This window comes from Lepidochelys kempii, chromosome 1, assembly GCF_965140265.1.
Source record: "Lepidochelys kempii isolate rLepKem1 chromosome 1, rLepKem1.hap2, whole genome shotgun sequence".
Taxonomy (NCBI): domain Eukaryota; kingdom Metazoa; phylum Chordata; order Testudines; family Cheloniidae; genus Lepidochelys; species Lepidochelys kempii.
Genome location: NC_133256.1, coordinates 350501898 through 350524364, shown reverse-complemented (window position 1 = coordinate 350524364; position 22467 = coordinate 350501898). Strand labels below are relative to the sequence as shown.

Genomic DNA, 22467 nt, shown 5'->3' with positions numbered 1-22467 from the left:
TAAGAACAGCCAGACTGGGTCAGACCAAAGGTCCATCCAGCCCGGTATCCTGTCTACTGACAGTGGCCAATCCCAGATGCCCCAGAGGGAGGGAACCTAATAGGTAATGATCTAGTGATCTCTCTCCTGCCATCCCTCTCCACCCTCTGACAAACAGAGGCTAGGGACACCATTCCTTACTCATCCTGGCCAATAGCCATTAATGGACTTAACCTCCATGAAATTATCCAGTTCTCTTTTAAACCCCGTTATAGTCCTAGCCTTCACAACCTCCTCAGGCAAGGAGTTCCACAGGTTGACTGTGCGCTGAGTGAAGAAGAACTTCCTTTTATTTGTTTTAAACCTGCTGCCCATTAATTTCATTTGGTGGCCCCTAGTTCTTATATTATGGGAACAAGTAAATAACTTTCCCTTACTCACTTTTCTCCACACCACTCATGATTTTATAGACCTCTATCCTATCCCCCCTTAGTCTCCTTTTTTCCAAGCTGAGAAGTCCTAGCCTCTTTAATCTCCCCTCAGAAGGGACCTGTTCCAAACCCCTAATCATTTTAGTTGCCCTTCTCTGAACCTTTTCTGATGCCAGTCTATCTTTTTGGGGATGAGGGGACCCCATCTGTATGCAGTATTCAAGATGTGAGCGTACCATAGATTTTATATAAGGGCAATAAGATATTCTCCGTCTTATTCTCTGTCCCTTTTTTAATGATTCCTAACATCCCGTTTGCTTTTTGGACTGCTGCTGCACACTGCGTGGACGTCTTCAGAGAACTATCCATGATAACTCCAAGATCTTTCTCCTGATTAGTTGTGGCTAAATTAGCTCCCCGTCATATTGTATGTACAGTTGGGGTTATTTTTCCCAATGTGCATGACTTTACATTTATCCCTATTAAATTTCATTTGCCATTTTGTTGCCCAATCACTTAGTTTTGTGAGATCTTTTTGAAGTTTTTCACAGTCTGCTTTGGTCTTAACTATCTTGAGTAGTTTAGTATCATCTGCAAACTTTGCCACCTCAGTGTTTACCCCTTTCTCCAGATCATTTATGAATAGGTTGAATAGGATTCGTCCTAGGACTGACCCTTGGGGAACACCACTAGTTACCCCTCTCCATTCTGAAAATTTACCATGTATTCCTACCCTTTGTTCCCTGTCTTTTAACCAGGTCTCAATCCATGAAAGGATCTTCCCCCTTATCCCATGACAGCTTAATTTACATAAGAGCCTTTGGTGAGGGACCTTGTCAAAGGCTTTCTGGAAATCTAAGTACACAATGTCCACTGGCTCCCCCTTGTCCACATGTTTGTTGACCCCCCCCCCCTCAAAGAACTCTGATAGATTAGTAAGACATGATCTCCCTTTACAGAAACCATGTTGACTTTTGTGCAACAATTTATGTTTTTCTAGATGTCTGACAATTTTATTCTTTACTATTGTTTCAACTAATTTGCCCGCTGTCACGGAGTGTGGGGGAGTCCAGGCCCTGCACCCCTCTTCCTGGGATCCACTGAGACTCTCCGCCAGCCAGTAAAACAGAAGGTTTATTGGACAACAGGAACACAGTCCAAAACAGAGCTTGTGGGTACAACCAGGACCCCTCAGTCACGTCCTTCTGGGGGAGCAGGGAGCTTAGACCCCAGCCCTGGGGTTCCCTGCGTTCCTCCATCCAGCCCCAACCTGAAACTAAACCAACCCCCCCCCCCTCAGCAGGCTCCCTCCTGCAGCCTCCGTCCACGTTCCCGGGCAGAGGTGTCACCTCCCCCTCCCCCTCCCGGCTCAGGGGACAGGCTCTCAGGTCTCCCATCCCCAGGGCACATTCCCAGGTCAACACTCCCCCCTCCCTGCTGCCTCACATCCTCACACCCGGTACTGACGTTAGACTTACCGGTCTGTAGTTGCCAGGATCACCTCTAGAGCCCTTCTTAAATACTGGCGTTACAGTAGCTATCTTCCAGTCATTGGATACAGAAGCTGATTTAAAGGACAGGTTACAAACCGTAGTTAAGAGTTCCACAATTTCACATTTGAGTTCTTTCAGAGCTCTTGGGCGAATGCCATCTGGGCCCGGGGACTCGATACTGTTCAGTTTCTCAATTAATTCCAGCACCTCCTCTAGTGACACTTCAATCTGTGACAATTCCTCAGATTTGTCACCTACAAAAGATGGCTCAGGTTTGGGAATCTCCCTCACATCCTCCGCCGTGAAGACTGAAGTAAAGAATTAATTTAGTTTCTCTGCAATTACTTTATCGTCTTTAAGTGCTCCTTTTGTACCTCAATCGTCCAGGGGCCCCACTGGTTGTTTAGCAGGTTTCCTGCTTCTGATGTACTTAAAAAACATTTTGTTATTACTGTCATGGAGTTCCAGGTGATGCTTTGGAACTGCTTCCTGCGAAGCCAGTCAGGACTTTGGGGAAGTTTCCTTTCTGTGAGCAGATTGTTTTTAGGACACACAGCTCACACAACTTTTACCTTTCTGGGTTTGACCTTGGAGCATTTAGCATTCTTTGCCCCTCCGTGCGCTTCCCACAGCAACTCCACCCAAGCGGGGTCCTGGGGAAGCCAGAGTGTCCTGCCCCCCAACTTCACAGTTAGACGTGACTTTCAGCCAGCCAGTAAAACAGAAGGTTTATTAGACGACAGGAACATGGTCTAACACAGAGCTTGCAGGTGCAGAGAACAGGACCCCTCAGCTGGGTCCATTTTGGGGAGCAGTGAGCCAGACAACCACGGCTGCACTTCACTCCATGTCTCCAGCCAGCCCCAAACTCAAACTGTCTCCCGCCCCTCCTCCTCTGGGCTTTGTTCCTTTCCCGGGCCAGGTGGTCACCTGATTCCTTTGTTCTCCAACCCTTCAGCTCTCACCTTGCAGGGGGGAAGGGCCAGGCCACCAGTTGCCCGGAAACAGGGTGTCGGCCATTCTCTGTGTCCAGACCTCTGCACACACCTGCCCTCTAGGGCTCTGCAACGATCATACACCCTTACCCCACCACCTAGATACTTAAGGACTGCATAGGGGAAACTGAGGCACTCCCACACTATTCAGAGGAAACATTAAGAACAGTCCCGCTTCGTCACAATTATCTTTTGAGTTTTTTGGCTAGCTGTTCTTCAAACTCCTTTTTGGCTTTCTCTTATGACATTTTTACATTTAATTTGGCAGTGTTTATGCTCCTTTCTATTTACCTTACTAGGATTTGACTTCCACTTTTTAAAAGATGCCTTTTTATCTCTCATTGCTTCTTCTACATGGTTGTTAAGCCGCGGTGGCTCTTCTTTAGTTCTTTTACTGTGTTTTTTAATCTGGGGGATACAATTAAGTTGGGCCTCTATGATGGTCTCTTTGAAAAGTGTCCATGCGGCGTGCAGGGAGTTCACTCTAGTCACGGTACCTTTTAATTTCTGTTTAACTAACACTCCTCATTTTTGCATAGTTCCCCTTTCTGAAATGAAATGCCACCGTGCTGGGCTGCTACGGTGTTCTGCCCACCACAGGGATGTTAAATGTTGTTATATTACGGTCACTATTTCCAAGCGGTCCTGTTCTAGTTACCTCTTGGACCAGATCCTGCGCTCCACTCAGGGCGAGATCGAGAGTTGCCCACCCTCCATCCCCCCAACATGCAAGAAAAGCTCCACGGCCCACATGTGCCAAAACAGCTGCATACAGAGGCCAGGGCCGGCGTTGCGGGGTAGGAAGCAGGGCAGTTGCCTGGGGTCCCCCCACCACAGAGGCCCCCACAAAGCTACATTGCTCAGGCTTCGGCCCCAGGCAATGCGGCTTCTGCTTTCTGCCCTGGACCCCTGCGAGTCTAATTCTGGCCCCGCTTGGTGGACCCCCTGAAACCTGCTCACGGCCCCCGAGGGGCCCCGGCCCCCTGGTTGAGAACCACTGGACTAGACAATCCCCGTCTGGTCTGGGCTCCGGGAATCTCCAGGGGGAGGGGGAGGGCTGCTGCGCCTCTGCCTTGTCAGGACCCAGTGGCACGGCCTGCCTGGCGGGATCCCCCACTGCACCCTCACCCATGTGGAGAGATCCCCGCGCCCCCAGGGACCCCTGTGCACTGGGGTGGGAGCAGGGCGCTGGCCCCTGGCCCTGGCCCCTGGGTGGGATCTGGGTGGCTAGAGCGGTGCCGGGTCCTAGTTTTCGGGGGGCTGGGGAGGTGTGGGTCCCCCCGCTCTGCCCAGGCCTTGCTGTTTGCAGGAGATGCTGCTGCCTGCCCTCCTGCCGCGTCTGAGCGGGAGCCAGGCAAGCGGGGAGGAGCAGGTGCCTTCCTGTAGCCAGGGAAGGAGGAATTCAAGGGGGCTGGATGGAGCCCTGCTCCCCCCCCAGGTCCCTGCCTCTAGGCGCCACACCCTGTTGACCTCCAAAGGGGCTGGGGGGGGCATGCCCCGGTCCTCTCCACCCTAGCCAATGTGGGGGCCTCTGCTCCCTCCAAGCCGTGGGGTGGCATGTCCCTGACAGAGCTTCATCCATTCTGGACAGGCTGCAGACAGGGGGCCTGCCCCCTCCCCGAGCTCGTATGCCCAGTGGGCCGGCTGGTGGCCCCGTGTGTGTCGTGGTGCCCTGCACAGGGTGCCCTCAGGGTGCCCGCCCCGTCGACCCCGCTCCCTCCCCACCCAGCACCTCAATGGGCCCCCCCGGTGCCCCCCCCCGATGGCCCTTGCATCCCTGCCCCATGACTGGCGCCCATGAATGCAGCTCGCCGTAGCGGTGAGGGCTCCAGGCCATGCCCCCCAGGCTTGCCCACGCAGCCCTGCGGGGATGCTTGACCCTGGCTCGGAGAGGCCCCCTGCAGGGAGCTAGCCCAGCAGGTGTTCGCACTGGCCCCTTGCCCGCTCCAAGCAGCTGTGGGAGCCGGACGCCGAGCCCCACCCGGTTCACAAATAGCTCAGGATTAGCAGCTCAGCTGGGCCTGTAATCCCGCCTGCTTGCAGCCGTCCTGCTGTGCCAGCCCAGGGCTTCCTAGCCCAGCTGGCTGGCTTCCCAGGGGCCCGGCCCCTCTTACGCCCTGCCTTTGTGCCGGCCTCGGGCTGGCCTGAAAGGGGGCAGGGTCCTGGTACCAGCCCGACCCACGCAGTCACCCCCTCGCTGACGCCGCTCTCTTCTCTGCCCTTTCCTAGGATTTGTCTTCCAGTAGCCCTAGGGGTTGGGGCAGGCGGGGGCCGACTCAGATGGGGGGGGCGGCAGGGGGGTTGGGCTGGGTGGGGTGCCGGCTCTGATGGGGGGTTGGGCCACGCATGGCGCCGGCTCTAACAGGAGCAGGCAGACATGGGATGGGAGCTTTTCCCTGCCCGCCAGTCCCCTGCCCTCCTGCAAAGCCACCTGGGGCCAGGCCGCGATGACTGCCACGGCCCCGTGCCACGGGGGGGGGGGGGCTTACGGGGAGCCCAGCCTGCCCTCTCTGCGCAGCTGTGGCCGTGCGTGTGCCAGGCTCCAGGGGCGGGGGGTCCCTGTGGGGCACAGGGCTGCCCTCATGTAATGCTCTCCCCCTCTCTTTCTGCAGTGACTTCCTGATCCTCCCAGGCTTCATCGATTTCACAGCGGACGAGGTGGTGAGTCCAGCCCCTGGGGCGTTCGCCGGGGTGTCCCCTGGGCCCGGCGCTGCCAGCCCCTTGCACCCTGGGGTGGGCAGTGCCGTGCTGCCAGGCATGGGGCCAGGGCAGCACCAGAGCTGGGGGGTTTTAACACTGAGCCACCATCCCCCATAGGCGGGCCCCTCCGCCATCCGCTCACGCTCCCTCTAGGTCTAGGGTGTCCCACTGGGGGTGGGACATTGGGCTGGAGTGCATCCCCCCCAACCCCTTGTCTGCCTGGGAGCAGCATCCCCGGGGCCCATCAGGGATGCTGTGGGGTTGAGCTGCAGGAGGGGAGACCGGGGAAGTGGTGTCCCCACCATGGGGCCTGCAGGACAGCCTGGGGGCCCGGGACGAGCCCGTTGGGGTTCCCTACACGGCCGTGGGTCTGGGCTCTATGCTGCATGGATGATGCATTTGCCCCGTCCTCCAGCTTGCAGGCCCCTTGCCTGCCTGGCCCAGTGCCTCGGGGAGAGGTGTCATCCAGCACCCCGGCCGGCGTCTCCCTGACCCCGGAAACGTGCACAACCTGCAGTGCCGGTGCCTGGGGCTTGCAGAGGCTGGGGGACGGGCAGATGCTGTGCCAGCTTGCGGCACTCCCTGGCAGGGAGCGGCGCTGAAATGGGGCCGGTGCCCAGTGTGGGGAGCTGGCCCGGGGCTGGGCGCTGAGCAGGGAGCGGCACGGAAATGGGGCCGGTGCCCAGTGTGGGGAGCTGGCCCGGGGCTGGGCTCTGAGCAGGGAGCGGTGCTGAAATGGGGCCAGTGCCCAGTGTGGGGAACTGGCCCGGGGCTGGGCGCTGAGCAGGGAGCGGCGCTGAAATGGGGCCGGTGCCCAGTGTGGGGAGCTGGCCCGGGGCTGGGCTCTGAGCAGGGAGCGGCGCTGAAATGGGGCTGGTGCCCAGTGTGGGGAGCTGGCCCGGGGCTGGGCTCTGAGCAGGGAGCGGCGCGGAAATGGGGCCGGTGCCCAGTGTGGGGAGCTGGCCCGGGGCTGGGCGCTGAGCAGGGAGCGGCGCGGAAATGGGGCCGGTGCCCAGTGTGGGGAGCTGGCCCGGGGCTGGGCTCTGAGCAGGGAGCGGTGCTGAAATGGGGCCGGTGCCCTGTGTGGGGAGCTGGCCCGGGGCTGGGCTCTGAGCAGGGAGCGGTGCTGAAATGGGGCCGGTGCCCTGTGTGGGGAGCTGGCCCGGGGCTGGGCTCTGAGCAGTGAGCAGCGCTGAAATGGGGCTGGTGCCCAGTGCGGGGAGCTGGCCCGGAGCTGGGCTCTGAGCAGGGAGCGGTGCTGAAATGGGGCCGGTGCCCAGTGCGGGGAGCTGGCCCGGAGCTGGGCTCTGAGCAGGGAGCGGTGCTGAAATGGGGCCGGTGCCCAGTGCGGGGAGCTGGCCCGGGGCTGGGCTCTGAGCAGTGAGCAGCGCTGAAATGGGGCCGGTGCCCAGTGTGGGGAGCTGGCCCGGGGCTGGGCTCTGAGCAGTGAGCAGCGCTGAAATGGGGCCGGTGCCCAGTGTGGGGAGCTGGCCCGGAGCTGGGCTCTGAGCAGGGAGCGGCGCGGAAATGGGGCTGGTGCCCTGTGTGGGGAGCTGGCCCGGAGCTGGGCTCTGAGCAGGGAGCGGTGCTGAAATGGGGCCGGTGCCCAGTGTGGGGAGCTGGCCCGGGGCTGGGCTCTGAGCAGGGAGCGGTGCTGAAATGGGGCCGGTGCCCAGTGCGGGGAGCTGGCCCGGGGCTGGGCTCTGAGCAGGGAGCGGTGCTGAAATGGGGCTGGTGCCCTGTGTGGGGAGCTGGCCCGGAGCTGGGCTCTGAGCAGGGAGCGGTGCTGAAATGGGGCCGGTGCCCAGTGTGGGGAACTGGCCCGGGGCTGGGCTCTGAGCAGGGAGCGGTGCTGAAATGGGGCCGGTGCCCAGTGTGGGGAGCTGGCCCGGGGCTGGGCTCTGAGCAGGGAGCGGTGCTGAAATGGGGCCGGTGCCCAGTGCGGGGAGCTGGCCCGGGGCTGGGCTCTGAGCAGGGAGCGGTGCTGAAATGGGGCCGGTGCCCAGTGCGGGGAGCTGGCCCGGAGCTGGGCTCTGAGCAGGGAGCGGTGCTGAAATGGGGCCGGTGCCCAGTGTGGGGAACTGGCCCGGGGCTGGGCTCTGAGCAGGGAGCGGTGCTGAAATGGGGCCGGTGCCCTGTGTGGGGAGCTGGCCCGGGGCTGGGCTCTGAGCAGGGAGCGGTGCTGAAATGGGGCCGGTGCCCAGTGTGGGGAGCTGGCCCGGGGCTGGGCTCTGAGCAGGCAGCGGTGCTGAAATGGGGCTGGTGCCCTGTGTGGGGAGCTGGCCCGGGGCTGGGCTCTGAGCAGGGAGCGGCGCTGAAGCCTGGCACAGGTGTGGGGGAAGCTCCCGGCCCCGCACGGTCTGGGCCTGGCCTGAGCGTTGTTAGGGCTCCCGTGGAGGGGAGCCCTGGGGCCTGTGGCTCCGCCGTGCTTGGGGTGGGGGCGCTGTGCTCCGGCGCAGCCAGTAACGGCTCTAACCACCTGCCTGCGCCGGCAGCCTCTCTGGCTTCCCGCGCTCGGGGCTGGCCATGCTAGGCTGTCCTCGTGTCCCCCGGGCAGGCCCCTCCCTCACCCAGCTGCAGTGGAATTAGCGAGCGGGTGGCTGGTGAAGCAGATGGGTCAGTTATGGGCCTGCCCTTCCCATTCTGTGCCCGCGAGCTCGGGGACTCAGCTGGAGATCCAGAGCCTTGGGGAGCCACGTCTGTTCTGAATCCGATTAGGAGGGAGCGGGGTGTAGTGGTTAGAGCAGGGGGCTGGGAGCCAGGACTCCTGGGTTCTACCCTGGCCCTGTCACAGACTCCCTGTGTGTCTCGGAGCGAGTCCCTTTCTCCATCTAGGCCCCCATGCCCCCGGACAGTGGTGACCTCCCCTGGGCTGACGTGACGCCTAGCTGGCAGTAGCCCCTTGGCTGGCAGCCGTGCAGAGTCGAACTGTGGAGCCCTGTGTGGGGAGCCCGAGAAGGGGCGAGTCCAGGACCCTTAACCCCAGAGCGCAGAGTCAGGTCTCTGCAGCCTACGGCTCGAGCCCTGTGACCAGTGACTGCTGCTAGCCAGCTCTCCGGGGCCACCAGGGTGTCACGGAGTGTGGGGGAGTCCAGGCCCTGCACCCCCCTTCCTGGGATTCACTGAGACTCTCAGCCAGCCAGTAAAACAGAAGGTTCATTGGACAACAGGAACACAGTCCAAAACAGAGCTTGTGGGTACAACCAGGACCCCTCAATCACGTCGCAGCTCCCAGCCGGGAATCTAGCTCTGCAGAGAGCAACATTTCAGGGCTAATCAGGTTCCCAGCTGGGCTGGGCTCTGGTGCAGGTTAGGCCTGGGAGCTGGGAGCGGAGCAAACATGCCCAGGTTGGGAGCAGGGATGGTGGGGAGGGAAGGCCAGCTGGGGCGGGGGAGAGCCAGCCTCCGTGAGCTCTCCTGGCACGGGACGTGGGGCGACTGGCAGATGCCCCGTCTGAGCTCCCCCAGGGCAGGGCTTGAGGCCCAGTGCGCTCTGAGCTCTCCTGGGGTGGGGGTCAGGGCCCAGCGCGCTCTGAGCTGTTCTGGCTTGGGGGGTAGAGTCAGGGCCCGGCGCGCTCTGAGCTCTAGGGCCAGGACCCAGTGCACATGGGACGTGCTTGTATCAGCCACCAGGCTGCATGGGCCCCTCCAGCAGCCTCCCTCATGGCTGGCAGACTGGAGCAGCCGAGTTCCCTTGTGGCTCGGGTGGTGGGGTGGGACCCAGGAGCTCTGGAGTCTAGTCCTGGCACTGCCCCCGTGTTGTCTGTGCCATGTCCCCTCAGCCTGCGCGCTGCGGTGTGCCCACAGGGAAGGGCCAGCTTGGCACAGTGCCCATGGTGGGCACTGCCCAGTTCTGCAGCTGGCACCTCCGCAGCTCCGTGGGCTGCATGACAGGGTTGGGCGCGGCCGCCAGTCCCATGTGCCCTCGGGTCCTGTGTCCATCACAGGCCCCTGCCGTGATGCCACTCCCCAGCCAGCTCCCTGCGGCGTCGCCTGGGGCCGTGGGCTGGCACAGGGCGGCCGACGCTGAGTAGTGCCCAGTGCCTGGCTGGGAGGAGGCATGGAAAGGCCCTTCACTGGGGAGCTCAGCACTGGGGGCTCCGGTTGTAGGGCAGGGCTTGAGCTGTCCCTGGGCCACTCAGCCTGAGAGGGATGGGCTGTGGGGGGCCGGGAGTCCCGCCGAGCCAGCCGGGTGAGCCTGGGGGTAGTGAAGAAATACAGCAGCTGGCCCCGTGGGGGGAACACGAGTGGCTGCATGCTGCGGCCTGCAGAGAAGGAGCCGTGGGGTGGGAGGGAGTGTGGCCTCCTGAGTATGTGGGGCAGGAGCTGGAGGAGGGCTGGGACCCCCTGTGGGGTTGAGCATGGAGCCGCTGGGCAGGGGCAGGCCTGCATCCTAAGGGAGCCCTGTGTGAGCGGTGTCTGGCCCCCCCAGCCCCAGCCCCGTGGCTCTGATGTTGGCCAGCGCTGGGCAATTCCTTGGCAGCCGGGACCCCCGTAATCCGCGGGCGGGGGGGTCCTGCCCTCTGACAGTATAGCTCCAGGCACCTGTCGGGCCCTATCTAGGTGATAACGCTTGGTGAGCCACGGGCACTAGGGTGGGGGCATCTCCCCTGTCCTACGCCCTGCTGCCCCAGCCGGGGAGGAAGCACCTGGCCTGGGGCATCTCCTGGCATCGGGCATGGCTGCTGGGCAGCCCTGGGCTAGGGTTGGTGCTGGGTTCACGGGTCTGTGCTCCCCCCCACCCCCGGAGGGTTAATGCGGGGGGGGGGGAGGGCTGAGGGGCTCACGGCTCTGTACCCCCAGGACCTGACCTCGGCGCTGACTCGCAAGATCACCCTGAAGACGCCGCTCATCTCGTCGCCCATGGACACCGTCACCGAGTCAGACATGGCGATCGCCATGGCGGTAAGAGTGGGGCGGGAGGGGTCCAGCCTGTCCGGGGCAGGGGCTCCGCAGCTCTGATGTTCCCGTCCCCAAGCCTCTCGCTGGAGACCGGCCCCAGCCCTGAGCGTCGGGCAGCTGGGCTGGGCGCCTCGTGAGCACCTTTCCCCTGCGCTGCCCCGGAGAGGCCGTGCCCTGCCCCCACCACGGGGCACCCCGTTGCTCCATGGGGCCGGCAGAGGCTGACCCGTTCTCTCCCCGCAGCTGATGGGCGGCATCGGGATCATCCACCACAACTGCACCCCGGAGTTCCAGGCCAACGAGGTGCGCAAGGTCAAGGCAAGTACCAGCCGTGCCCTGGGGCAACCGTGGCACCAGGAGACTAGCTCTGGTCAGACGTGGGGGGGCCGGTCTGCTCTGCCCCTCCTCACCCATCACCTCTCAGGACCCTGGTCCTTTGCAGCCCCACCCCACCCCAGTGTCCGCGCCATGGTGCCCCCATGGAGCCGTTTCCGGCAGACGCCTGTGCCGGGCCTTGGCATACGGCTCTGACGGGCTTCCCAGCCCCATGTAGGTTAACACCCTGAGAGGGGATCTGAGCCGCGTGGACACACCCGGAGCTGCCCCCTTGGGCCTGCCAGGCGGTTCCCAGAGCCCCAGGGCATCCGGGGTGGCTGTGGAGGGAGAGGTTTGCCCCGTCTGCTCGGTGTCCTGGTACCAGCAGGGCTGGGGATGGAGCCGCGAGCTCCTGGCACCCTGCTGCCGGTGTGCACGCCGTGGGGAGCGCCAGGCTGAGTCAGGGGTGAGGTGTCACCCCCCAGGGATCGTGGGGCAGTACCAAGGCCAGTGCGCACGTGCACACACACCCCCCTTGGGGAGCGTGGGGGCAGGGTGGGGCGCTGTGGGGTCGGGTCTCTGGAGAGCAGGGCTGTGGGGGTCAGTGGGGAGATTGGTGTCCCCGGGGAGGGTGGGGCACTGTGGGGAGAGTGGCGCCCCCCGGGGAGTGTGGGGCACAGTGGGGCGCTGTGGGGGTCAGTGGGGGGTGTGGGGCAGAGTGGGGCGCTGTGGGGGTCAGTGGGGAGTGTGGGGCACCCCCCGGGCGGTGTGGGGCAGAGTGGGGCGCTGTGGGGGTCAGTGGGGAGTGTGGGGCAGAGTGGGGAGTGTGGGGCAGGCTGGGGCAGTCGCGGGGTCGGCGGGCGCTTGCGGGAGGCTAACCCCACTCTGTGCTGCAGGCCCCCGGGCGGTGACTCCCCCTCTCCCTCCCCTGCAGAAATTTGAGCAGGGCTTCATCACGGACCCGGTGGTGATGAGCCCCACACACAGCGTGGGGGACGTCTTCGAGGCCAAGCTGCGCCACGGCTTCTCGGGCATCCCCGTCACCGAGACGGGCAAGATGGGCAGCAAGCTGGTGGGCATTGTCACCTCGCGGGACATCGACTTCCTCACCGAGAAGGACTACGCCACCTACCTCAGCGAGGTACCGCCCGCCCGCCCGCGGGACTCTGGGGACCTGCCCCTGACACAGCCGCCCCTGCGGTCGGGGCTGCGTCTCGCGCCAGCCTGCCCCCCATCCGGGGGGGCGGGGGTGGAATGCGCTGCCCTCTGGTAGCTCATCCCCCTGGACATGGCGGCTGCGATGCCAGGCACCCAGTTCTGGGGGTTGGGAGGCGCACAGGCCCGGGTGCGTGCAAGGGGGCAGGGGCAATGGGGCAGGGCTTTTGGGGAGAGGGGGCAGGGCACCAGGGTGGAGGGACGGGGCTGTTGGGGGAGGGGCGCAGCACTGGGACCCATGTGCTGTTTGGCCCCGCAGGTGATGACGAAGCGCAATGACCTGGTGGTGGCGCCCGCCGGGGTCACCCTGAAGGAGGCCAACGAGATCCTGCAGCGCAGCAAGAAAGGTACCAGGGAGCTCACGCTGCCCGCCCTGGGCCCCCCCCGCACACCCCGCTGCACCGGTGCCCCCCGCGCCCCACCCGCAGCCCCTGCTAGCCCCGCCCTGGGCCCCCCCCCGCACGCCCCGCTGCACCGGTGCCCCCCGCACCCCACCCGCAGCCCCCCGCTAGCCCCGCCCTGGGCTCCCCGCACGTCCCGCCCCGCCGGTACCCCTCGCTCCCCACCCGCAGCCCCCCACCAGCCCCGCCCTGGGGCCCCCCGCTCGCCCCGCCCCGCCGGTGCCCCCCGCGCCCCACCCGCAGCCCCCCGCTAGCCCCGCCCTGGGCCCCCCCCCCGCACGCCCCACTGCACCGGTGCCCCCCGCGCCCCACCCGCAGCCCCCCACCAGCCCCGCCCTGGGCTCCCCGCACGCCCCGCCCCACCGGTACCCCTCGCTCCCCACCCGCAGCCCCCCACCAGCCCCGCCCTGGGTCCCCCGCGCCCCACCCGCAGCCCCCCACCAGCCCCGCCCTGGGCCCCCTGCGCCCCACCCGCAGCCCCCCACCAGCCCCTCCCTGGGCTCCCCACACCCCCGCTGCACCGGTGCCCCCCGTGCCCCACCCGCAGCCCCCCGCCAGCCCGCCCTGGGCTCCCCGCTCGCCCCGCCCCGCTGGTGCCCCTTGCTCCCCACCCGCAGCCCCCCGCTAGCCCCGCCCTGGACCCCCCCCCCGCACGCCCCGCTGCACCGGTGCCCCCCGCGCCCCACCCGCAGCCCCCCACTAGCCCCGCCCTGGGCCCCCGCCCGCACGCCCCGCTGCAGCGGTGCCCCCCGCGCGCCCCACCCGCAGCCCCCCGCTAGCCTGGCCCTGGGCTCCTTGCACGCCCTGCTGCACCGGTGCCTCTCGCGCCCCACCCGCAGCCCCTGCTAGCCCCTCCCTGGGCTCCCCGCACGCCCCACCCCGCCGGTACCCCTCGCTCCCCACCCGCAGCCCCCCGCCAGCCCCGCCCTGGGCTCCCTGCTCGCCCCGCCCTGCCGGTGCCCCTCGCTCCCCACCCGCAGCCCCCCGCTAGCCCCGCCCTGGGCCCTCCGCTCGCCCCGCCCCGCCGGTGCCCCTCGCTCCCCACCCGCAGCCCCCCGCCAGCCCCGCCCTGGGCCCCCCGCTCGCCCCGCCCCGCTGGTGCCCCCCCGCGCCCCACCCGCAGCCCCCCGCTAGCCCCGCCCTGGGCCCCCCGCACACCCCGCTGCACCGGTGCCCCCCCGCGCCCCACCCTCAGACCCTGCTAGCCCCTCCCTGGGCCCCCTGCTCGCCCCGCCGGTGCCCCTCGCTCCCCACCCACAGCCCCCCGCTAGCCCCGCCCTGGGCCCCCCGCGCCCCACCCGCAGCCCCTGCCAGCCCCGCCCTGGGCCCCCCGCGCCCCACCCGCAGCCCCTGCTAGCCCGGCCCTGGGCTCCCCGCACACCCCGCTGCACCGGTGCCCCCCGCGCCCCACCCGCAGCCCCCCGCCAGCCCCGCCCTGGGCCCCCCGCTCGCCCCGCCCCGCCGGTGCCCCCCCACGCCCCACCCGCAGCCCCCCGCTAGCCCTGCCCTGGGCCCCCCGCGCCCCACCCGCAGCCCCCCACCAGCCCCACCCTGGGCCCCCTGCGCCCCACCCGCAGCCCCCCACCAGCCCCTCCCTGGGCTCCCCACACACCCCGCTGCACCGGTGCCCCCCGCGCCCCACCCGCAGCCCCCCACCAGCCCCACCCTGGGCCCCCCGCTCACCCCGCTGCACCGGTGCCCCTCGCGCCCCACCCACAGCCCCTGCTAGCCCCGCCCTGGGCTCCCCGCCCGCCCCGCCCGCAGCCCCCCGCTAGCCCCTCCCTGGGCCCCCCGCTCACCCCGCTGCACCGGTGCCCCCTGCGCCCCACCCGCAGCCCTGCTAGCCCCTCCCTGGGCCCCCCGCTCGCCCCGCCCCGCCGGTGCCCCTCGCTCCCCACCCACAGCCCCCCGCTAGCCCCGCCCTGGGCCCCCGCACGCCCCGCTGCACCGGTGCCCCCTGTGCCCCACCCGCAGCCCCTGCTAGCCCCGCGCCCACCCGCAGCCCCCCGCTAGCCTGGCCCTGGCTCCTTGCACGCCCCGCTGCACCGGTGCCCCTCGCGCCCCACCCGCAGCCCCCCGCCAGCCCCGCCCTGGGCCCCCCGCGCCCCACCCGCAGCCCCCTGCTAGCCTGGCCCTGGGCTCCCCGCACACCCCGCTGCACCGGTGCCCCTCGCTCCCCACCCACAGCCCCCCGCTAGCCCCGCCCTGGGCCCCCCGCACGCCCCGCTGCACCGGTGCCCCCCTGTGCCCCACCCGCAGCCCCTGCTAGCCCCGCGCCCCACCCGCAGCCCCCCGCTAGCCTGGCCCTGGGCTCCTTGCACGCCCCGCTGCAACCGGTGCCCCTCGCGCCCCACCCGCAGCCCCCCGCCAGCCCCGCCCTGGGCCCCCCGCGCCCCACCCGCAGCCCCCTGCTAGCCTGGCCCTGGGCTCCTTGCACGCCCCGCTGCACCGGTGGAAAAATTGGAGAGAGTCCAGCGAAGGGCAACAAAAATGATTAGGGGTCTGGAACACATGACTTATGAGGAGAGGCTGAGGGAGCTGGGATTGTTTAGCCTGCAGAAGAGAAGAATGAGGGGGATTTGATAGCTGCTTTCAAACTACCTGAAAGGGGTTCCAAAGAGGATGGATCTAGACTATTCTCAGTGGTAGAAGAGGACAGAACAAGGAGTAATGGTCTCAAGTTGCAAGTGGGGGAGGTTTAGGTTGGATATTAGGAAAAACTTTTTCACTAGGAGGGTGGTGAAACACTGGAATGCGTTACCTAGGGAGGTGGTGGAATCTCCTTCCTTAGAGGTTTTTAAGGTCAGGCTTGACAAAGCCCTGGCTGGGATGATTTAATTGGGCTCGGTCCTGCTTTGAGCAGGGGGTTGGACTAGATGGCCTCCTAAGGTCCCTTCCAACCCTGATATTCTATGATCCCCCCCATGCTCTTTAAGCGGGGCTCCCTCCCCTTGCTGACTCTGCGGATAGTTCTCCGGGGCTTGGAGTAGAGGGAGCCGCGATGGTGGTGCCCAGAGCCTGGGCGCTGGAGTGGACTGGGGCGTGTGGGCAGCCCGTACTCGTAGGGGGCCAGCCCCCCGTGCTCAGAGCAGCTTGGTGGGCTGGGCGGTGTGGCCGAGGTTACAGCGTCACTAGCAGCTGATGTTCGAGGAGGGGGCTGCCGGGGCGGGGTGCTGAGCCGGGCTGCGGGCACTGGCTTGTCTCTGGGCAGGTCTCAGGTGGGCTGAGCTGGGGAACGGGCTGGGGGCAGCGGGGCCATTGGCCACGACCTCATGGTGGAGCCGGCCCCACTACGCGTGCGGCTGGGGGGCTCTGCCGGGTGCCCCCCTCACCGCTGTGCCCTCCCCGCACCAGGGAAGCTACCCATCGTGAACGACAGCGACGAGCTGGTGGCTATCATCGCCCGCACGGACCTGAAGAAGAACCGCGACTACCCGCTCGCCTCCAAGGACTCGCGCAAGCAGCTGCTGTGCGGGGCGGCCATCGGCACCCGCGAGGACGACAAGTACCGGCTCGACCTCCTCACGCAGGCCGGCGTCGACGTGGTGGTGCTGGTGGGTACCGGGCTCGGGGGGCTCCCTGCTGCTCCCGGCCCAGCAGCCTCCCTGACCCCCGGCACAGCAAGGGTTAAGGGCCTGAGATCCTTGCACAGCCACACCAGATGCTTGGCACCTCCCCACTGGGGTCAGATGACCCCACCCCGCCCCAGATTGGATCATCTGGTGGGCCTGGTGTCTGCCACCCTGGGTCAGATGCTCCCTCCCGTCAGACCTCTTAAACTCCCTGTCTGCCGCCCCAGCCAGAGCAGGGCGGCTGGTCCTTGGAGCAGGGTGTGTGTGGGGACCTCGAACGTGGGGCCAGCCTCCAAGCCTGAGGAACTGGATTGGTCCCGCACCATTGCGGGCACATGCTCACCGGGATACCAGTGTCACGGAGTCCCCGGGCGATGCTCTGGAACTGCTCCCCGTGAAGCCAGTCGGGACTCTGGGGCAGTCGCCTTTCTGTGAGCAGCCTGTCTGCAGGACACACAGCTCACCCGGCTTCCCCCTTCCTGGGTCTGACCTCGGAGCCTTCAGCCTCCTCTGCCCCTCTGTGCACTTCCCACAGCGAGTCCGCCCATGCGGGGCTCCTGGGGAAGCCAGAGGGTCCTGCCCCCCAACTCCGCAGTCAGACGGGACTCTCAGCCAGCCAGTAAAACAGAAGGTTTATTAGACGACAGGGACATGGTCTAACACAGAGCTTGTAGATGTAGAGAACAGGACCCCTCAGCCGGGTCCATTTTGGGGGGCAGTGAGCCAGACAACCATGTCTGCACTTCACTCCATGTCCCAGCCAGCCCCAAACTGAAACTCCCTCCAGCCCCTCCTCCTCTGGGCTTTGTCCCTTTCTCGGGCCAGGAGGACACCTGATTCCTTTGTTCTCCAACCCTTTAGCGCTCTCCTTGCAGGGGGGAAGGGCCCAGGCCATCAGTTGCCAGGAAACAGGGTGTTGGCCATTTATGTGCCCTGGCCCTTTGCTCTGCAACAATTACACCCCCTTACCCGGTTTCAGAGTAGCAGCTATGTTAGTCTGTATCCGCAAAAAGAAAAGGAAAAGGAGGACTTGTGGCACCTTAGAGAGTAACCAAGCTCACTTCATCGGATGCATACTGTGGAAAGTACAGAAGATGTTTTTATACACACAAACCATGAAAAAATGGATGATTATCACTACAAAAAGTTCTCTCCCCCCACAAATACAGACTAACACGGCTGTTACTCTGAAACCTGTCAAAAAGAAAAGGAGTTCTTGTGGCACCTTAGAGACTAACCAATTTATTTGAGCATGAGCTTTCGTGATTCCTAGGGCCCTTCTAGCAGCCAGGGGCCCCTAGGCCCATCTGCAGTCAGCAGTGGGGGTCAGTGTGGGGGCAGTCAGCAGTGGGGGTCAGTGTGGGGGCGGGGCCGGAGCGGTCTCTCCTGCTCCCTTCCTGCTCTGACTGTGGTCTCGTCCCCCCACAGGACTCCTCCCAGGGCAATTCCGTGTATCAGATCAGCATGATCCATTACATCAAGCAGAAATACCCCGAGCTGCAGGTGATCGGTGGGAATGGTGAGTCTCTGGGGGCCCCAGCCCTGGCCGGCGGGTGCAGGGCGGGGCGCTCAGGGGCCGTGGCTCAGATGGGCACAGCGCTGAACACCTGGGTGGTACCTCTATGACCTTGCTCCAGCAAGGGCCGTATGGCGCTGCGTGTGGGGAACCACTGCCGGAACGCCCCACGCGGCACATCTGGGCCCGGCCCTCTGCTCGCTCCCCGGCACGGCTCCAACGGCTGGGACTGCGCATGGGGCAGGGGAATACGTCCAACCACCCTCTCTCGGGACAAGGCTAGTCTGGGAGCAATAGGCTGTGTGGGACCCATCCCCAGCGGGCTGCACATGTACAAGTCCCACAGGTCGTTGGGGCTGATGAAAGCAGGGATCTTCCGCCCGCCCCTGCACCGAGGGCCCCCCTCAAGCTGAGGGAGCCCCTGCCCCGTTTGTTCTGGGCAGCCGAGTACCACGCTGCTGGTGGCAATTGCTGAGCCTAGGCGGAGCTGGAGCAAGTGCTCGCCGTGCTGGGACCGGAGCTGGTTCACTGAGACCGGGAGTCGTAGCAGACCCTGCCTGCCCAGACTGTTGGAGCAGCCTTGCCCGAGCCAGCAGAGCGTGGCCCGGGGCACTGCCCGCCAGCGCCCTCCTGCACCTGCTCTGCCCTGTCCATCCTCCCCGGCCCGAGAGGCCATGGCAAGTCTCCCAGCCCAAGGCCCCAGTGGGTCCTGCTGCAGTGTGGGGAGAGGGGCTGGGATTCCCGGTCTGAGAGTGGGCCGGGCGGGGCCCTGGACTCTGCCCCGGGCCCGGTGACCAGGTATTTCATGGCTGCCTTTGCTTTCGTCTCCTGTTGGATCCACAGTGGTGACAGCGGCGCAGGCCAAGCACCTGACGGACGCAGGGGTGGATGGTCTGCGCGTGGGCATGGGCTGCGGCTCCATCTGCATCACGCAGGAAGGTAGGGGTGAGCTCCGGGCATCGCGGGCCCTCGCAGCCCCAGCGGGGTCAGCAGTGCCTGGCGGGGCAGGAAGGGCCCAGACCAGTGTCGCGCTGGGCAGAGGCGTAGCTGAGGCTGGGTGGGGGCTGCTCCGCCCCACCCTCCCCTTCCCCCCCCACACTGCTGGAGGCCTCCGGGCCCCTGCTCGGGCCAGGTTGGCGCTGCAGGGAACGGCTTCTCCTGTGCGCACGGCTCCTGGCCTTTGTCGGCGGGGCTGACGCCTGCGGCTGGCAGAGGAACCCAGCCCCGTGCGGTGCCCAGCGCGTCAGTGGCCCACCTGTCGCCCCCCACGCCTGCCCTGGTGCTGACGCTCCTGTCCCTGGCTGCAGTGATGGCGTGCGGCAGGCCCCAGGGCACGGCCGTGTACAAGGTGGCGGAGTACGCCCGCAGGTTCGGCGTGCCTGTGATCGCGGATGGCGGCATCCAGACGGTGGGGCATGTGGTAAAGGCGCTGTCTCTAGGAGCCTCTACGGGTGAGTGCGACTGTCGCCGTGGGGCCAGCCTGCCTGCCCCCTCCCTGTGCAGTCAGTGCACCGGGTGGCATTAGGGGATGCTGTCCTGAGGGAATGGGGCAGGGGCTCAGCAGGGGGCTCAGCAGGGTGCTGGCTGCGGCGTGCCACGGCTGGGTGCATGAAATACCACGTGCCTTGGGTTGTTGGATTCCACAGGCGAATTCCCTCCACGCTGGGGGTGCTGGCCCCCGAGTCTTCAGGCAGACGCCTAACACGTGGTGGCCCCTGCGCCCCCAGACAGCCCCGTTCGGCCCTGACGTGGCGATTGCTGCAAGCACGGAGACGGGGGGCTTGGGAGCTGAGCAGCCAGGCACCCGTTGTGCACCCTGTGGGCTCGGGGGCTGCGGTCGAGCCCAGGTGTGCTCGGGGGGGGGGGGGTGGCCCGGTCTCTGCTGTGGCACTAATGTCACCCGTTCCCTGCCCCTCTCCCCGGCGCCCGGGCAGTGATGATGGGCTCCCTGCTGGCGGCCACCACGGAGGCCCCGGGCGAGTATTTCTTCTCCGACGGCGTGAGGCTGAAGAAATACCGGGGAATGGGCTCGCTCGATGCCATGGAGAAGAACAGCAGCAGCCAGAAGCGATACTTCAGGTATGGGGCAGGGGCAGGGCCCCTCTGTCCAGCCTGGGGTGGGGGCTGGGAACGCAGCCTGCCCGGCAGGCGCTGATGCAGCTCGGTGTGGGGCCCAGGGGCAGTAGGGCAGCTGGGGGGTGGGGGCGGGCAGGCTGGAGGCAGGATCCCGTTGGGGAGCACAGGCTGGCGCGGGGCCCCCCATAACAGCCTCCGTGTTCTTCCCCCCAGCGAAGGGGATAAGGTGAAGGTGGCGCAGGGCGTCTCCGGCTCCATCCAGGACAAGGGCTCCATCCAGAAGTTCGTCCCATACCTGATTGCGGGCATTCAGCACGGCTGCCAGGACATCGGGGCCAGGAGCCTCTCCATCCTCCGGTGAGGGGCCAGGCTGCGGTTCTCACTCAGCCCTAGGCAGGCTGTCCTGGGAGGGGCCTGCCTGGGGCCGCCCTGGGGCTGGGGCCTCTGAGAAAATCAGCCCCGCCTGGCCCCAGCAAGATCCTGGGCTGTCCCCTCCCAGGGAGGGGGAGACAGGTGGCATCTGAGGGGTGGGGAGCCAAGCTGGGGGAAGCAGCTGAGCTTCCCGCCCCAGTGCTCATCCCCCCAGACCGCGCTGAGGGCGTCTCACACGGACGGTGGCCACAGCACCCGGGGGTGCCACGGGACGGGAGAGGCCAAGGGGCGGCTGACCAGGCCCTGGGACAGGTCCGGGGCCCCGTTAGCTGGGCAGTTACGTCACTGAGTCCCGGGGCTCTGGTAGCAGGGCCCCGGGTGGGGTTAGATCCCTGTGACGGGTCGCAGTTACTGCCTGGGGCCAGGACACCGTAGCAGGGCCAACGCGGCTGGGCAGCCTTGTCGTGGCACCTGTGTGGGCTGGCCTGGGCCAGGTTGTCGTGGGGGGGATGGCGCAGCCTGGGCCAAGCCAGGTTGCCATGGGCGCCGGCATGGGGCCTGGCGGGTTGCTCTGGCAGACTCGCTCGTGTGCGCGCTCTGCCCTGTCCCCCGCGTGCCCCCTGGGCCGGTCGCAGGTGCCTCTGCCTCACTCCTAGCCGCGCTGTCTCTGCTTGCCAGTTCCATGATGTACTCGGGCGAGCTGAAGTTTGAGAAGAGAACCATGTCGGCCCAGATCGAAGGCGGCGTCCACGGCCTCCACTCGTAAGTGCCCTGCTGCTTCCCTGCCCCTGCCCCGGCTCTGGCTGCTGCTTGGCAGCCTGTGGTTACCCAGGATGCGGTGCACGGCCTGGGGGGGCGTCCCTGCATGTCCTGACTGGCTGGGGGGCTGGGTGCAGGCAGGGGCCCTCCTGTGACCCCGCAGCCCCCCGGGCAGCCAGCTCAGTGCCCCCCGTCAGTGCCCAGCTCCCCACCGTGCACTGGCAGCCGCGACCATCCCAAAGGTTCCTCTGCCCCCTTCACCGTGTGCCGACCAGGATCCTTCTCCTCCCACCCTCTCTTGCCCCGACGCTCACTGCCGTGCCAATCTGGCATGGGGTGCGCTGTGGTAGCGCCGAGGTGCCCTACTCATGGATCAGCCCCCCGGACGCTAGGTGCTGTACAAACACACGTTGGGAGGGTGCTCCTAGTCCCCAGGAGCTCAGCATCTCTGGGTGAGACAAGAGACACCAGGTGGAAACAGGCAGAGTGGAAAGGGTGGGTCAGCCGGATGGCCGGTGGTTGAACAGCTGCCTGGAGCCGGGTTCCCTGCTAGAAATCCCAAATGTTCTCCTCCCTTTTGGAGGGCAGCCGAGGATTTCTCTGGGGGTGGGGAGGGCCAGGGTGGATCTGTGGAGCGCCCTATGCCCGCTCCCCGCTCTGGGTGGGCAGCAGGATTGTCACTGGGGCAAGCAGGGACCCTCCTCTGTGCTCACTCCACGTGGTGCGCTGGGAATGTGGCTAGCCTGGTGGAGAAGGGCTGCCTGCAGCCTCGCTCCACGAGGCCCGGGGAGCCGAGGACTCCCAGCCTGGCCACAGATCCCTACTCAGCGCTGCGGACAGCCTTGCCCGGCGTGGGGGGCAGCCAGCGGAAGATGGAGAGCGCTGCACATCCAATATTCCGGCGCCGAGCCCCTCCCGTGACACAGCTCGGGGATGGCAGCCAGTCGCTGTGTCACAGGAGGGCTGTGCCTGCCACCCCTTGCCAGCTGGGCGCGACCCTGGCATCATCAGTCTCCAGCCCCTGTCCCCACTGGGCACCCGCTCTGCTGGCAGCAGGTGACTCTCCGCGCTGGGGCCTGTTCTGCCAGGCGAGGGAGGTGAGGGCAAAGGCTGGCAGCAGTGTCCTGCTGGCAAGGAGTTGTTGTTACCGGAGCGAGAGAGCTTCTCCACACGTCACTGACCCCACAGATGCCCCCAGAGGCCAGGCCTGGCCCGTGCAGTGCTGGGCACTGTTGCGGGCGGTGTGTGTCTCTGGCAGCCCCCTGCGCTGTCCGCAAGGGAGCGGATCCCAAATGCTCACCTGTTCTCCCCTTCACAGCAGGGTGATGTTTGGCTCCCTGCTCCTGCATCTGCCCCGGGGTGTGGTCTCTCTCTGAGCACCAGTGGGACCCCAGGGGGTTGGGTTAGCAGCCCTCTGCCAAGGGACTGTGTATCGTAGGTAGGACGCTTGGAGCCGTCACGGTATCGCCTGTTATTACTCGTGTTTATTCCAGTAGTGCCTAAGGACCAGCTGAGCTCAGGCCCCCTGGTGCTGGGCGCTCCACGAACCCAGGGTAGCAGAGGGTCTCTGCTCGAAAGAGTTTAGTCTAAATTGACCAGATGGCTTTGGCGGGTGAGAGCCACTTGCCAGAGCCATCGTGAGCGGCCTGTGGCCATCCACCCTGAATACAGAGGGAGCAGCCTGCAGTTCCCGGCAGGCAGAGCTCTGCCTTGAGCCCGGCCCCTGAGGGCAGCGCCTGGG

At 65.9% G+C, this 22467-nt stretch overlaps 1 protein-coding gene across 8 annotated transcripts in view; it reads left to right on the top strand.

Annotated features, from left to right (window-relative positions):
• Positions 1-22467, top strand: part of IMPDH1 (inosine monophosphate dehydrogenase 1) — a 44370-nt gene that overhangs the window by 10177 nt on the left and 11726 nt on the right. For 4 of the 8 annotated variants that reach the window (XM_073329029.1, XM_073329024.1, XM_073329030.1 and 1 more), the window contains exons 3-14: positions 5511-5559; positions 10402-10503; positions 10744-10818; positions 11750-11956; positions 12290-12377; positions 15786-15985; positions 17432-17522; positions 18351-18458; positions 18827-18970; positions 19454-19598; positions 19809-19952; positions 20646-20729. In XM_073329029.1, the coding sequence (XP_073185130.1) occupies positions 5511-5559; positions 10402-10503; positions 10744-10818; positions 11750-11956; positions 12290-12377; positions 15786-15985; positions 17432-17522; positions 18351-18458; positions 18827-18970; positions 19454-19598; positions 19809-19952; positions 20646-20729 (1437 nt within the window). Of the gene's footprint in view, positions 1-5510; positions 5560-10401; positions 10504-10743; positions 10819-11749; positions 11957-12289; positions 12378-15785; positions 15986-17431; positions 17524-18350; positions 18459-18826; positions 18971-19453; positions 19599-19808; positions 19953-20645; positions 20734-22467 lie in introns of those variants that run through there. The other 4 variants (XM_073329027.1, XM_073329026.1, XM_073329031.1 and 1 more) reach the window with 4 other exon arrangements.